Source organism: Eublepharis macularius, chromosome 2 (genome assembly GCF_028583425.1).
Source record: "Eublepharis macularius isolate TG4126 chromosome 2, MPM_Emac_v1.0, whole genome shotgun sequence".
Taxonomy (NCBI): Eukaryota; Metazoa; Chordata; class Lepidosauria; order Squamata; family Eublepharidae; genus Eublepharis; species Eublepharis macularius.
The window spans coordinates 196,810,235-196,827,464 of record NC_072791.1 but is presented as its reverse complement, the minus strand read 5'-3'; the positions used below and the strand labels follow the sequence as shown (position 1 = coordinate 196,827,464).

Genomic DNA, 17,230 nt, shown 5'->3' with positions numbered 1-17,230 from the left:
ACTTAATTCATTCTTACTACCTCTTAACCAATGCTATGTAAAATTAGTGATTACAGGTTTCTCATACATATGAATATCTTTTGTCCCTCAACCAGTACGTCTATCCTTGAGTAATATCTCCAGCTTCTATGAAGTTAGACACTCCTGCCATTCTCAGGCACTCTGCACCTGGGCCTTATTACACAGTATATAGTGATACAAGTTAGACTGATCTTCTCATCTACAGGAGGCCATACAACTGTGTTACTCCATTGTTTCATAGTTCTCTCTAAGGTAATTCTATTCTAAGCCTCTAGACACCCTTTGTGGTATGTCTGGTTATGGGGCTGGACTAGCCCTGTTTCTGTGTGCAAAGGAATCTTCTATGACTTTCTTGGTCATATCTAGCAACTGTTCTCCTATAGTTCTAGTTATACACGATGACACTATGTTGAGGTCTTACAGTTTCTAGTGAAGTCAACCCAGCTCATCTTTTTTATTGCATCTAGGGGCAACTGGCTTATTCTTGGATGTATCACTTCTTTTTATGAGATGGTTATTTAATGATTTTTGTTGTTGTTGTTGAGTTCTATTAAAGTAGAAAATGGTGAATAGATCTCTTAATAAAATATTTATTTATGTATATATCATTGTCCCAGATTAATACATATAGCTGCTTGTATGTTTTAAATTTTAGGTTAACTTATTATTTTTTTTAGAGACATGCAGTCTTTGACAGCAAGGGGTCTGTATGCTTCCATAGTACATACAACATAGTAACGCGCAAAAGGAAGGTGAAACTGAGGCATTTAGATTGCTACACGAGGCGGCCATTGTAATTGTAGTTTGGATAGTACTGTATCTTTTGAGTTCAGTAAAGGAAAAAAAGCCTTCGGTTTTACTTATGTAGATGCTATTTGAGCCACTGAAATCATGAGGCATGCAGATGGTGGGGGCATGTAATATGGAAGCGTGGCTCATTTAATATATTCTTCTGCCCTAATGAAATCATCAAATGGAAGATGTACTGCTTGAATTCACCTGAAAAGCTTACTCTTTTACCCATGGTGTCCTGGCACTGCCCCCCCCAAGAGAGTACTGTAGAGAGTTTTCTTTGAAGCAAGTTATCCTTGAACTGAAAACTATCACAAAAGAAGTGTTGTCAGAGTCTGCCATGGATTCATCGTTGCAAAGGGATTCTGAAATTATTATATATAAATACAGATTTTTAAAAATTGTCTTATCAATTTTTCCTTCGTCGTTCATTCAGCCAAAACGAAATAAGTGGAAAAGTATACAACTGTGTCTTTGCATTAGCAGTGCAGAAAAGAAATAGCGGAGGGAGTAATGTTGCTTCAGGCCCGAGGTGCTGTGGCTACCGTTGTTGATGGGCTCAATCACAGCAGTACAAGAATGGGTTCCAGCTGGGTGAGAGCGTTAACGAGTTGAGATTCATAGCAAACATAGCTTTACATTTAATTGGTGATTCCGTCTGTTGAAATAATGCCATCTTTCTCAATTTCTTTTATTCAGAACTTCTTTAAAATGGATAATAAAAGTTTAAATGATAAATGGTGTTTCCATGCGGAAACATAGAATTAGCTCACCAGGAATGTTTACTGCTCTTTGTGCGAATTGGTGGCATTCAGCAACTGCTGTGTCCATTTTTGCATAAGCAAACTGCACCCCTGGCCTTCTCACGATGCTGCGTATTGTAAATGAAAAGCACAGCCGCTGCGCAACGTTGTTTATAGCAGATTTAAAAGATTCTCCTTCTCTGATTTTATATGGGGTGTGAGGAAACTAAATTATTGAATGTGTTATACATTTGTACAGATTCCTCTGTTCCATGAAGAATCTGGAGATAGACTCCGGAGGCAAAGAGTAATTTTTGAGAGTTATTCAGTAGAGGCTTGCTGTCTGTACTGTGCACATCTTTGTCTATTCTCTTTCAACTGTCCTTATAATAGGTATTGAAGGTTCTTCTTTAAGGTACTCAAGGTACAAAGTCTAAATCAAACCCTTTGTATCTTTAAGGGACTTAACCCCCCAACAAATTTCTGCAACCAAACCCTAGTGCAAGTGCCATGGCATCTATGAAACTATGTGTCAAAACGCACGAGACGAAGTTCATGTGAAGAGCACTTGATTGGTCCCGCAGTCTTCTCTGGGAATGGTAGCCCCCCTCCAAGCAACTGCAGGAAAATCGAGCAAAGTGGATTGTCTTGCAAAGAACAGCTGCTCTCTTTCAAAAATCCAATCAGCTGGTTTTCAGTTGCTCAGAGACGGGTCTACTCAGTCCCTCCCTACTAAGACTGTGTTTATCTCTCGCTTGCAAAACACTTCGGCTTTTTTCCTGCCTCTTGTTACATCGTTCCCAACCCCTACTCCCCTCCTGATCTCTGGGGGAATTTTTAAAAGAGACAAAGAGAGAGAGAATGTGTGTGTTTGAGAGAGAGAAACCCAGTTGTGAGTTTCCCCAGCTGAGCTGAGATTGACATGAAATGGCTGGGTTTTTTAAACTACAATTTAACTACAGGGATCTTTGCAGGATCTGACACTTGCCCATGCGTCTCATGTATTTTGATTCTATCTTACACCTTGCAAGTCTTCAACTCATGGGTCAAAACACTGGTAGGTTGTGGAGGCCCTCTTGCTGGGTCATGAGCTCCTTTAAAGCTGTTTTTTTTGCTAGATTTGGAAAGGACCTGCTGCATTAAGAGTAAGGATATGAAGTGTCCTGCTTCTCTTTGTATTCTTACTGAAAGGAACACAGGGTAGTGAGGCAAGGTCTCTCTGTAAAGAGACTTCTTCCATGGTTGTGTGACCCTTGGTTTATGCCCACTACAATCCACCTCCTAGGGCTTAGCCCGTGTTTCCTGCCTACAGCTTTTGGGGGGCTGTTGCTTGTTTTTTGGGCCTTCACACTGGTGAATTCATACCTCTGGTTTCTCCATGTCCTGTCACAATACTCTGATGTAATCACGTAGTTCATTGGGTCCTGGATTGGGAAAGGTTGGAGACCAACTGCTCTTTTGACAGCTACGCAGTGCAATCTGAAACATGTTTCTCTGCAATTGTCCCATTGAGTTCAATGAGACTCTCCATCTAGTAAGTGATTAGGATTGCATCTGAAGATGTGCATGCTGTTTACAGCCACAAATGATGGTATATTGCCCTGTAAGCTTCGTGTATTATGTGACCTTTGGACATAAATTTTTTTCTGGAAAAAAGCAGCACTAATTTTAGATGTGTGTGGGGTGCCCTCGAGTCATAACTGACTTATGGCGACTTGTGCACTGACTTCCACCACTGTGCCTGGTTCCTTCTCTCCTTCTCACCCACCAGCTAACCTGCCTTTATCTTTCCTTGTGTCTTCAGCTTTCCCTCCTGCCCTACCCCTGACAGCCTCTCCCTAGGAAATATCTGGGCAGGCTGCATGGTGGCAGGCACTAGGCCAGGCTGTTTGGTTACCATGCCCAGTTGCCACAGGGCGGGGATGAGTGGTGCAGTAGCTGTCACTATCAGGCCAGGCCAAGTTGTATGAGTAGGGATTTTCCTGAAGTCATCGTTGGGCCTTTCTCCAGTGAGTCCTCCTCCATTTATGTATTTGTTTGTCTGTTTAGGACATTTCTATGGCACCTCTTCAGAGTCATGCTCAAGGTGGCTTACAATTAATGACATAATATTAAAAACAAGCCATTAAAAACAAACCATTGAACATCATAAATATTGTATTGTCGAAGGCTTTCACGGCTGGAGAACGATGGTTGTTGGGGGTTTTCCGGGCTGTATTGCCGTGGTCTTGGCATTGTAGTTCCTGACGTTTCGCCAGCAGCTGTGGCTGGCATCTTCATCTGAAGATGCCAGCCACAGCTGCTGGCGAAACGTCAGGAACTACAATGCCAAGACCACGGCAATACAGCCCGGAAAACCCCCAACAACCATCATAAATATTATTAATAAAATGGAGGGTGGACTATTAAAAAGCTGGTAAGATAAAACTCCTAATTCAGATCCTGGGTAAAAAGATGCATTTTGGCCTGACACCTAAAGAAAGTAATGATACGCTTGGAGAGCCTCAAGGGGACGTGGTGCCCCACAGAAAATGGCCTGTCTCTAATTGTTACTACCCATCTCACCTCTGGAGGCAGGGCTTGAGAAACTGATCTTAATTTGCAGGGTGGATAGAATAGGAGGAGACAGTCCTTCTTATACCCTGGCTGCAATCCATTTTGGGCCTTAGGTCAGAACAAGCACTTTGAATTGTGCCCAGAAACAGAGGGGTAATGAGTCCATGTCCATCAGGAAACATGCACTAGAGGGTAGGTGTGACCTTTTTCAAGACAGTTTTGGCCTCCCAGTCCGTGCCTCCCCAGCTTTGCTTTACAGAAAACAAGGCTTGGCGATATTGTTGGGGTTGTCCAGCAACTCCCCACAGCCCCTGAGAGTTCAATGAGCATTCTGTTCTTAAAGCCACAGGCATTGTTTCTGTTATTTGGAGGAGTTAAATCCCCCGATGTATTTTGCTTTAGATTTTCAATTCTTCTGCAACTGTGGGACTTCCTTCAGGTTTATACAGAAATCCCCGTGGTCCATCCTAGTTCAATTTTGTGGCTCTATTATCCTCTATAGTGTAATTCAGAAATAGATATATTGGTTATATCTGAGGTTGCCTGTTTTAGTGAAAGAGACTAAAAAGTTTCTAAATGAAAAACACTATTTGCATTTTAAAAAAACTACCCTTATCTATACATTTCTCATTCCTGCCACGTCTCAAAATGTGGATCTGTTTTCAATTAGAAATGACTGAAGAATTTTCAGAAAAGTGCAGTTAAAAAAGCAATTATTGTGAAAATTGTTTGCAGTTGCTTTGTAATTTTCCCAAGGATGTTGTTTTAAGTACTGTCTTGACCTCGAGGCTATCTTAGCAATTTTTCTTCAAGCACAATTCCCAGTTTAAAGGAGAAAGAGAAGCTTTACCAATTCACTATATGAATATAACAACTCTCCCATAATGTGCAGAATGTTGCAGAAGTCTCAGAATATAAAATACTCTTATCCTAGAGGCCTATATCCGAGTATGTTATGCAGTTAAACAGTGATAGTGAGATTTATAGGAGAACAGCAGTTATGTTGATGCAGCGGTCTTCTTCTGTGTACCCTACAAAAGGGAATATTTACTACATCACAGGAAATGATTGAAATAATACAGTGTTCCAGAACATGGCCATTAACAATCTCAGGATTCGGGGACCCGTTTTATCATGGCAAAATGAAGGCTAAAGTCGCATTGTCCTTCCTGAGTTCAAATCAATCAGATTCTAAAAATATAGGATGAGTAAATAATGTCGTCTTCCCAGGAATGTAGCACTACCTAACTAAAATCAAATCAAAAAGTGATGGTGGATTTCCTGCAACTAGATAAAACCTTACAGGATTTCTCCCATCAAAATTTTCCACTTACCCCACTGCACTAGGGTTCCCAGTGGGAATTTTAAAAGGTTCAAAGGGATAAATCCTACACCAAACTGGGTAGAAAACTGAAGAATAATGAAGTAAAGGTAAACTGACAGAATTCAAAAAACACACTCAAAGTCAATAATAACAGCTTCTTCCTCTGTGGGAAAGCTCACGTGGTATCTTAAACTTGACTTGGTTTACAGGTAGATAGTTTGGACAGTAAGATAGTTTCAGGTTGGGTAGCCATGTGGGTCTGCAATAGATAAGCAAGATTTAAGTCCAGTAACATCTTAACGCTCACAAAATTTTTCCAGGTATAAGCTTTCCGAGAATCAAACTCCCTTCATCAGATATGAGTAGGAACGATCGGAGTCTTTTTATCCCAGTCAATTCCATTTTCTCTGGGATAAAACAAACTCAGATCTCCATTCCTACTTGTTTCTGAAGAAGGAAGCTTTGACTCTCAAGAGCTTATACCCTGGAAAATCTGGTTGGGCTTTAGGGTGCTACTGGGCTTGAACCTTGTTTATGGACAGTAGGAGAGTGCTTAAGATCCTCAATTTATTTTTATCCAACCTGATCATGAAGATTCAGGCTGGCTAATTGGCTGTTCAGTGTATATATCTTGAAACAGGCTGCACAGAAGTTCCTCAGAGAAGATGAAGGAGACCCCAAAACTCTTTTACCCATGGAGACTGACTAGCCTCTTCTCCCCCATCCCCCTTACCTGTTCAGAAGGACAGTTCTCAGATGAACTATAAGCAGATCTGTATATGGTGTCAATTACTGTCTCTCAGGGCAGTTGATGTTGCACAGCACCTGAAGAGTAAAAATGGCCAGTCTGGCTGGACTATGCATGTTAATAGGGCCTCTGCCTGCCTTATGCTGTCTGTCTCTGTTCAGGTTCTTGGGTAGATCTGGTGTTGGTAGTTGACCTTGAAGAAGAGTATAGAATTAGTAATAGAGATGGGCACAAACTGAAATATGAACCAAAGTTCATCACGAACCAGGCCAATTCGTGGTTCACAAACTGGCGGTTCATCAGAGTCCATTTCTGACGAACCACCATTAACTTTAGACCAGTTCATTTGGTTCATTTTTTGGTTCATCACTGCAGACAGCCTGGCGCTGATCAATCAGTTTCCTAGGCAACAGGGGGATGGGCTTTCTGCAGCCCCAGAAGTGACCTTCTGCTGTCCTGGAAGTGATGTTTTCATGAACCAAACGAACTGGTTCGCGAACTGAAAGTTCACGGTTTGTGGTTTGTGAAATGTGACAAACCACAAACCGCATGGTTTGGTATTTTCCCAGTTCGTGCCTATCTCTAATAAGCAGCTAAAGTTGCTACTTTTTATACTTCAGAAATTTAATTTTAAGCTTAGTGATTCTGTGCCACATGCAAATACTTTCTGAGTAATGGTTAGAACTACTGAAGAAGACTTAGTACCATGCTCAAAACAGTTCATAATTATTTTTGCCATATGATGGCACATTTTCTAGTATTGATCTGATTGGAATCAAGAATTGAGAAAGCAAGAAATTAATTCACCTTTTTGAAGTGCAGCTTAGCAGCTTGCGTCTCTGTCTCTCTTTTGCTTTAGAAGTTCGTATCTGATGCTTTTGCCAGCTTTTTTTGTTGCTCTTGCATGATCCTGTTTTTTGAAACTGTGACATTTTCTTAATATGTGTTTAGCAAGTGATAATAGTTTTGAGTCATGGCTGAGTGTGCCTGGCTGTTGGATTTAGTTTTTCCCACAGCAAGTCTTCATGGCCTGGTAAACTGAAATATGAGTCTGCTTATGGTTTCTATGCTGAGGAACAGAAGAATAATGGACCGCAAAACACATTTCACTGCTATTAGCTTTTCAAGTAGATTGAGCTATTCGCTGGGCAAAAAGTGTGTTGCAGCAATTATGTTCGTATCTAGACTTTGCCCACTTGCTGTTTCCAAAAGTGAAATGGTTATCTTCTGTTCTCCTCCTCTGTTGACAGCGGAAAGTGTTGACCAAAACAAGAGTGAAAATGTAAATTGGCCTTGTCAGATTTTAAAGAAGTTATTTACGGTTAATGGAAAACTTGTGCGGACTTAAAAAAACATGCTTCATTGTGCACAGAACAAGTGGACTTTGAATTGAATAAAACTGGTAAAAGCTGGTGCAATTTGACAGAAAAGAGGTTGCTGGTGAAATAACTAGTAGTGCCTCTGCAGATGTATTCTAGAAGGAAGCATCTGTTTCCAGGCGTCCCATGACCCCACTCCTGTTACCTGCCACCTCTCATATATTTAAAAACTCTGTATTGTGTGCAATATCGTGCCACTTCTGGCAAAAAAAAAATGGAAGTGACATAGGGCAGCTCTGGAAATTGCTGGCAGCGCTATGGCAAAACTATCATTTCCAGCAATTCCTAGAGCTATCCTATGCTACTTCCGTGTTTTGTTTTTTTACCTCTGTCCCCGCCCTCCCTCCCTCAGGGCAACCCTATCTATCTCCATAAAAACCGTTACAAAACTAGAATGCCACCAAGCACTTTACATCGTACTAGCAAGATGCCCATCTCTGTGAAAAGTTAGAGAAGTAACCCTGTGTGTCTCAGGGGTCCACACTGGCATGCATGTGTGCGACACATTTTCGTTGGAGGAGGAGCTGGGCTGCTTGGTGCTAGGAGGGAGGGGCCAAGTTTTGCTTCCAGTGCATCTCATCACCGCAACCAGCACTTTACTTTCTCTCCTTTGGATGAATTCCTCATAAGCAAGAGCCAGAGTAAAGACTGTGCCTATTTCTTTCAAGGCTATTCCCCTGGCCTATTCCAAAATAACTGTGTTTGAAAGCAAGTTTTGTTTCAAATAAACAGGGTCTGCTTGTCAAAAGATGTGTAAATAATTAGTTTCAATTACATCTACTTATATTTATTTGCAAAAATGAAGGATAAATATCTGGCGAATGCAGCATGTCCTTAAGTTTTGTTAGGTAATTGAATAGCAATTTAATCTAATTGAGGATCTTGACTATTTCTGTTTGCACAGGATTCTTTTCTGATCCATTAACTTAAAAAAATTAACATAACATGATTTTGGTATTAACATTCATCAACTTGCAGATAAGAGTAGGACTAGTGGCAAAATGGGGCAAAAAGTACAAAGTGATGCAGATGCCGGGGGGGGGGGGACCCTAACTCCAAGTCTTTGCTGATAGGGTCTGAACTGGCAAGTCTTGGAGTTGTGGTAGGTAGGTCTATGATTGTGCTGACTCATTGTGCAGCTGCAGTGAAAGAGAAATATTTTGTGCTAGGGATATTAGGAAAGACATTGAGAATGAAACAACTAGTATCATAATACTCTTGTATCTAGGGTTGGGTTTGTCTAGGGTTGGGTTGGCAACCACTGAGAGACTGGGGAGCAGGGGTGTGATGGTTGACAGAATGATGTCACTTCCAGGAAAATCCAGAAGTGATGTCACACCTCTCTAGGAATAGCTGAAAGCTCTGTGGTGTTACTGTACAGCTTCAACCAATTCCTAGAGAGGCATGATGTTGCTTCCAGGTTTTCCCTAAAATAATGTCAAGCCAACTGCTATTTTTGTTTTATTTTTCTCCTGCCACTGCTCAGAGCAGCAGTGGGGGATCCCTCCCCCCTCCACTGGGAGTCTGGCAGCCCTACTGCTGTCCCTCCACACATGTTCAGTCAAAGCTCAGAGGGGGCCGTGGGGCAGGGCACTTAATTTAATGCAGAATTCACTTTCAAAAGGTGTAATAATGGGTGCCAGTATAGTTGGCTTTAAAAATAGGTTGGACAATCTCATAGGGTCCTAAATGCAGAGGAGTTAGCCGTGTTAGTCTGTAGTAGCAAAATCAAAAAGAGTCCAGTAGCACCTTTAAGAGTAACCAACTTTATTGTAGCATAAGCTTTCGAGAATCACAGTTCTCTTTGTCAGATGCATCTGACGAAGAGAACTGTGATTCTCGGAAGCTTATGCTACAGTAAAGTTGGTTAGTCTTAAAGGTGCTACTGGACTCTTTTTGATAGGGTCCTAAGTAACTAATAGCCATAGTGACAAAATAGAGCTTCCAAGTTTAGAGGCCTTCTGAATATTGGTGTTGGAGAAGCCGCTTTAAGAGTATGCTTTGGCCCCTGTGCCCTGCTACGGATACATTCATGTGATTCTATGACAAAGCAGGCTTGTCCTGTTTTGAATTTGAACCACACTCCGTTTCTTGAAATGGAGAGTGCATTCGCACTTACCTAGGTTTATGCAGGAGGGGGAGTGAAATCAGCATGATGACGTCATCTTATGGCTGTTCTGAGAGAATGGCATGGGCCAGGCTTGGAATCTTACACCTCTTTCCCTCTCTCCCACACCTCACTGTTTGGTAGTAAGAAATATAAAACAGCCCTGTCGGATTAGGTAAGCTGGGAAAGGCCTGAAACCTCTCTTGCCTTCAGAAAGGAGACTGGTCTTTGATGTTTCAGACTGGAATTGTATGCATCTTATTTTATTTTTAGATATCGCCCTCCTTCATAACTGTGAAAGTGTGCCATTGCCGACTTGTCTGAAAAGGCAATATAGTTAAACTCTCTGGGGCATTTATATAGTTAAACTCTCTTGTAATGCATTTGGTATAAAGACAAGAGCATAAAGCTGTAAAATACGTCCTACATATTAACAGTGACTTATTTATGAAGTTTGAATGCGTTTAGGGTGCACAAGCTGCACTTCATTACATTTTGATGTTTACCATGGCTCCCTTTTTTCCCTCCCTCCAGGAATTCTAGAAAGGAACTTAATGACATACGATTCGAGTTTACTCCAGGCAGGGGTAAGACTGTTAATTGAAATTATGCTTTTATGGCTCCAAATGGTATTTCAGAAATTGATTTCTGTTTATATTTTAATATAAATTAGCACTATGAAATCGCTTGTACCGACCAAGTGTTTTATATTACACTACTTAACCAAAACAAAAATAGCACCAAGTGTGTAAATTTTTAGTGGCACAGTTATGAAGTGTTCTGTCTGTGGAAGAGGTGGGGGAGATACTGTATACAGATAAAGGGCACTTTGTCAGTTTCATTTAGTCTTCAGTTAATGAAATATGGGGTCTAAGGCAATTCTGCTGAAACTTGACCTAAGTGTTGTAGAACCTGTGAATTATTGTGGCATACCGGTAAGTGATCACTGTGTAGAAACCGTAAATGCAGGCAGAACATAAAGTGTAGAAACTTGGTTGTGGCTGTGCCATTTCAGCTCTTCTAAACCCTACAGGGTACTTCAAACAGGGCTGGCTTCTCATCCGCATGAACCAAAGTTGCTGCTACGAGCTGCATCTTGGGCACTGAACTAAGCACCGGTGGCTTCCCCTAAAGGCAAAATGACCCATCAGGAAAGAGATTTGTCTTTCTCTGGCTGATGTAAGAAGTGGACAGCAAGATGTCCCAGCAGCTCCTGGCCCTTTACCTGTGCTGGACTCCCAGCAGATTCAGGGAAGATGTTAGGCTAAAAATCCCACCATTGTTTCTCTCCTCTCTTCAGGCATGCAATATTCTCACTTTGTCCAGTTTGACTGAGAGCCAAGCTACAAGTGACGCCTTACACAGGTTGGATATTTGTCAGCTTCCCTCAAGTTTTGATGGGAAATGTAGGCATCCTGGTCTTGCAGCTGTAATGGAGAGCCAGGCTGTAAAACCAGGACGCCTACATTTCCCATCAAAACTTGAGGGAAGCTGACAAGTGTCCAACCTGTGTAAGGCATCACTTGTAGCTTGGCTCTGAGAGAACGGGTGTCTCTCCTAAGAAGGAGTCAATTATCAGCATTCCCAGTCATCTGACAGGAAGGATTAACTCTCCCTAGGAGGCAGAGAAATACCTCTCTGAAGAACAAGAATTCATGGTGGGAAACTTCCCTCATGAGTTGTAAGCCATAACTAATGATGAATTCTAGTGTTCCCAACTTCACATCACGAAAGGAACCTTATGGTATTAAGAGCATGGTAATCATGGCTGTCTCTGACTTGGATATCCCAGGCAAGCCCGATCTTGTCAGTTTTCAAAGCTAAGCAGGGTTGGCCATCATTAGGAACTGAATGGGAGACCTCCAAAGAAGACCAGGTTGCAAAGGCAAACCACCCCTATCAGAGGGGAACTGCACAAGACACATGGGTATGTGTCAGGTCCTGCAAGTTTCTCTGGGAAGTGTAGGGGTTTTTTTAAAAAAAAAAAACAAACACAACCAGTCGCTCCATGTAATTCTCAGCCAGGGAGAATCACAACTGGAGGGACTCTCTTTCAAAAATCCTCCGGGAGTTCAGGATGAGGGTGGGGGGAGTGGGGAACAACGTAACAGGAGGCAGGAAGGAAAAGGCTGAGGTGTTCTGCGGGTGAGAAATATCCCCCTGCCCCATCTCTTAGCTCCTGAAGGAAAACCGACCAAGTGAATTTTTGGAAGAGGGCAGTCGAGCAGCTGTTCTTTGTAAGAAAATCCACTCAGCTCAGTTTTCCTTCAGGAGCTCAGAGATGAGATGGGAGGGATGTAACAGGCGCAGGAAAAAAGCCGAGAGAGAGAGAGAAGGAAAATCAGCACTGTGATTCCCCTCTGGGAGAACAGTGGGAGGGATTGAGTTTATCTTGTGCGCAAAACACCTCAGCTTTTTTCCTGTCTCCCCACCACCACAACCATCCCGAGATTTCAAAGGATTTTTGAAAGAGAGAGAGAGAATCCCTCTGGTTACAATTCTCCCGAGCATTGAGCGGCTATTTTTTTTTTAAAGACTACCTCTCCCAGGTAAGCTTAGAAGACCCAACACGTGAGGATCACATGTCTGGCATCTTGTGTAGTTTAACTGTTAGTCTCTTGCCATGAAAACTGCACCAGGGGTTGCCATAAGTCACCCATGACTTGACAGCACTCTCCACCACCACATACTGATGGTAAAGTCTGGATGTTGCATCTGGGGACCTCTGCACTCCTAAAGTACAAGAGAGTATCCACACAGCAGTTTAGCTCACAGACTATAGGATGGGTTTTTTCAGGGCTTTTTTTCTAGGAACAGTGGTGGTGGAACTCAGTGGTGGAACTCAGGACCGCACAATGACCTCACTTTGGGTTAGCTGGAACAAGAAGGGAGTTTTTTAAAGTTTAAATCACCCTCAGCGAAAATGGTCACATGGCCGGTGGCCCTGCCCCCTGATCTCCAGACAGAGGGGAGTTTAGATTGCCCTCCGCGCCACTCCAGCGGCACGGAGGGCAATCTAAACGCCCCTCTGTCTGGAGATCAGGGGGCGGGACCACCAGCCATGTGACCATTTTCAAGAGGTGCCGGAACTCCGTTCCCCTGCGTTCCAGCTGGAAAAAAGCCCTTTAAAAATATAGTATTGAGTTGAAATTTAGATTGAAATATTTAATTTTTTTTTAAGTTAAGATTTTCATTCAAAACTGTTAATATTAAGCTTGTAACTAAGTATATGAAAAACTTGACCTGCAGTCCAAAGAAGTTGATCTGTTCATAATGGAAGAATGGCATGCACTCAGCTGGACTTTCTTTTTTGAAGCTATCTTTGCAGAAGTTCTAACAGCCAACAAGACATGCCCCCATTTTAAACTAAAGAGTAATTTGGTTCCTTGGCTGTCAGAGCTTCTGTTACAAAAAGTGCTTGAAAATCTGGCTGTATGCACAATTTTCCTCTCCACGTGCCTCTTGTTCCTTCAGGTTGCTGCCTCGAGACTTATATGAGGGTTACAGTCAAAATAATACAGTAAAGAGATGTGTTCCTTCCAGAGGAGTTTGCTTGAAATATCCTAGCTTTGGAAGGATTGCACAGACCAGGAAAAAGATTAAAAAGTCAAAAATACACGGCTGCTATAAAGGCTGATTCCACACACATTGGATAATGCACTCTCAGTGCACTTTATCAATCGTTTGAGGTGGAATTTTTGTTCCGCACATGAAAAAATCTGTTCCAAAGGATCTATAAAGAGGATTGGAAGTGTATTATCCAACGTGTGCGGAATCAGCCAATCTGTAGCTCGCATTTTTTCTGTCCCGGGAGAGGATCTTTCTCAACTAGGAACTGCCTCTTCCATTGCAAACGTGATGTTATATTATTTGCAGGATGATTTTCAAGTCTGCATGTTTCCCAAAGTATTCATGAACATGGGCCTAAATGTTTCTTTTGAATTTAAGACTCTGTAAAAAAATGAGGAAAGAGAGAAGATTTGTGGCAAGCCTTCCCTCTTTATTTTAGGGGGGGGGCTTCTTTTATTGCTACATGCATTGCAATAAGGATACTTAAGCTGAGGAACAACTCCAGTGCCTAAATAAATGAGCTGTTAGGATTCATGAAGAATAACAAGATTGTATTGTCGAAGGCTTTCACGGCCGGAGAACGATGGTTGTTGGGGGTTTTCCGGGCTGTATTGCCGTGGTCTTGGCATTGTAGTTCCTGACGTTTCGCCAGCAGCTGTGGCTGGCATCTTCAGAGATCTCGGAGAGATCTCTGTCTTTTGGTGCTACACCTCTGAAGATGCCAGCCACAGCTGCTGGCGAAACGTCAGGAACTACAATGCCAAGACCACGGCAATACAGCCCGGAAAACCCCCAACAACCATCAATAGCAAGATTAATTTTTCAAGTTCTCCTGTGATGAAAATTACGGTTTTCCGTGTAACTCTGAGCCAAGAGTATTTTGGTTGTAGCCCATTTGATGATGGGAGTTTATAGGTTAGATGTATTCTCTTTAAAGAATTGCCCTGTTTTTGTTTCTCTTGTTTTTTCCAGTTTTATCATGACTGATATATATTCATTTCATGTTTTTGTACAGATACAGCAGATGGTGTATCTCAAGAGCTGTTCTCTGCAGGGTTGGTTGATGGCCACGATGTAGTTATAGGTAAATTATGTTTCATTTTGGAATTATACTGTTGCTACAACTCGATACGGTAAATGGATAAGGGCCCACTCACATCTACTCTCTCCAGCTTTTCTACAAAAGGCCCTTGTTAGCGAAATCTTCCTTGCTTTCTCTCTATTCACAAGAGAACCAGCATCTCATTCTAAAAGAAATTGGGCATACTTGAAACTCTTTACTGCAGCCTACCACTGATACTTTTAGTGAGGCTGAAAAAGACTATCTCCCCCTGACAATGTGTTTATGATAACTGCAGATTCTGTTTCATTTTAAAATGCTTTTGTGTCTGCGGTGTTCAGTATCTACAGCTATGCCTCTCAGGCTATTCTTTAAGCCTTTTGTTGAACGCTGAGTTAAAATTCTCCTCTCCCTTCAGCTTCACAGCTTGTTAAAAGGATGGTGAGTTTAGGGGACATTTTCATTTCTTTCCTCCACCCTCAAAAGATTTCAAGCTGGTGCGTACGGCTTGTCCCACTTGCCAGCAGTGGCAATACTGCTTCCTGCAATGGCAAGCCGCCTCTGCTTGTCTATTGCCTGGAATACCCCATGGATGGGGTCGCCGTGAGGTGAGTCGACGGCATGTTCTTACCTCATGAAATGCCAAAGCAAGACTTCATGTTGGTGTGCCACATAGCCGGTGAGATTTGGTTATGTGGTGTTGTCTGAAGAAAAATTCACTGTAGGGGCAAGAAGCATTGCTTCCTGCCCTCCCTGTTGTGTCATGTGGGAAAAGAAAAGGGGGGGCAGACATGCAAAAGCAGCATAATTGTCATTGCCCGGTCTGTACAAACAGATGAAGGCAGCTCAGAAAGAGATGAACTGATGTACTGATTCATTGAACTTCTCCTCCCCAGTCTCAAGCGGCAAAAAAACCTTTAAAACTTTCTACTCAGGATTACCTCAGTTCTCCTTTCTCACCCATCCCTCCAGCAAATTATCGAAATGAAAACTTTTTTTCTCAATGATCCTTGTGAAAAAGGTGCAGCGTTAACTTCTTTTGGTCCCACCAGTTTCTGTGACTTCCGCAAGCCTAAAATAAAGTCGCTTCTTTGAGGTTCGTCAGAACTTTTCACATTCCCAGGTGCTTTTCCAGTGATGTCTGGAGGACGGTCTGGAAATAAGGAGTGGGTAGCTCCTTCCCATGTGAAGGCAGAGCCCATCAGATGAATTCACTCAAAGGTGGAGGATCCCAGCATGTTCTAAGTTGGTTCTAGAATGCCAGCCTTTGCTTTAGTAGCCCAGTGTGAAGAAGAGATGCGGAGAGCTTCATTTTAACTCAGGGCAGAGGAGGAGGGAGAGAGCATGTCGACCCATTCCCAGTCCTTTTAAATCTGGATAAATTGGACGATACCAATTTTTTTAAACTTCTTGATAGAATTTGTGCCCACACCTTAACTCTGTGGTAAAGTCTGTGCATAAGGACAGGCACTCCCTCTTATCTATGGGATGAGAGAAGGGGCATCTCAGTGCTTAACTATATATTATGGTTCCCTTTGGGTGCTTGTGACCAGACGGTCGCTGTTTGGGCCTCAGTTTCCAGGTGCTGGGGGGCAGAATTCAGATCAGGATGGTGGGGCACACGGGAGGGGAGGTGCAAACCATTTCCTCTACTTGAAATGGCTGGGGGGGGGCTCCATGTATACTCAAGGAGTACACACAGATATTCCCAACTGGGCACTCCCCCAGCCGTTTCGACTGAGGAAAATGGTGTAGAGGGAAGACACAGGCCCTTCTTCTTGCATGCTGTGTGGCCCTGATCCAAATTGGGTTCCAAGTGGGGAACTCACAGCACACCTCAGATTCAAAGTCCTTGAGGTGAATCCAGACATGACGTAACATCTTCGTGTACTGTAATTAGGGTTGCAGTACACTTGCAACCCAACTGCCTTTAACAATTTGGGAGTTGTTAATCTATTGCTGGCTAAAAATGAAAATGTATGCCAAGTTTTTAAACAAATAAAAGGAAACTTGTTAAAACACATTTCTTCAGAACTTCAGTCTGGCCCGGTGACCAGAAAACTAAATGTCATGTAAGATTTGGGGAGCAGGTGGGTGGAATACGCTGAGTAAAATCAGGCCACATACTTACTGTGTGCATATCTTGATTTATTGATACTTCTCCTTTCCCCCCTCCCTTTGCCAAAGGTGTTTCACACAGGGAAGGCTTTAGAGATTAGTTCAGTTAACCTTGTTTGCAGAGAGGAACTGATTCCATTAGCTCGCTCCCTCCCCACCCCATTGAAAGCAGCTGATAAATTACATCCCGCTTTTCAGCTGAAGTGTGCAGAAATTCAGCCTGTTTCTAACGTGAGTGAAAACAAAACTCTGAGTTCCGTGAGAGCCTTGAGAGATTTGATATCGCTGAAACGTTTTTCAGAATAAATCTTGTGAGCCACAGAAGCGGGCAGGTAGAGGGGATGTGATGGTGGGGATGGTATTTTTCCCCAGGCACTCTGCTTGAGGTTTAAATCAACCACTTGTGTTGTTGTGAGTCAAGTTCCTAGTGTTCCTTAGCAAACACCGTTGTGTGGAAAGGAACTAACAGTTGCGGATGCAATTGAGAGTTATTTAAAGATAATATGTTCTTGCGTTTGCCTGTGTGATGCCCATCAGTAATGTACCTCATCTTCTAACAGAAATCTAGTTTGTCTGAGCTCTAATTAGACATTAATTCAAGATGAAAACTGGGTAGGGTTTTTTTTTAAAGGGGGAGAAAAAGAGGTACAGAGACCCCTGATTGCATTATGTTGCTTGCCACTCCGTCCCCAGAAAATAAAATGACAAGCATGGAAAGCATTTGTAAGTAGTGTTTGCTTGCATTCATTACTTCTTGCCTGTTGGTCTGCATCTCTTTCTCACCATGTTTAAATTTTAGAATGTAACCTTAT

General features: G+C 42.4%; 1 protein-coding gene across 1 annotated transcript in view; it reads left to right on the top strand.

Moving 5' to 3' along the window:
* The window catches only part of STK39 (serine/threonine kinase 39), a 198,787-nt gene that overhangs the window by 158,219 nt on the left and 23,338 nt on the right, over positions 1-17,230 (top strand). Inside the window, exons 15-16 of the mRNA XM_054972688.1 lie at positions 10,205-10,257; positions 14,256-14,324. Coding sequence (XP_054828663.1) covers positions 10,205-10,257; positions 14,256-14,324 — 122 coding nt within the window. The remainder of the gene's footprint in view (positions 1-10,204; positions 10,258-14,255; positions 14,325-17,230) is intronic.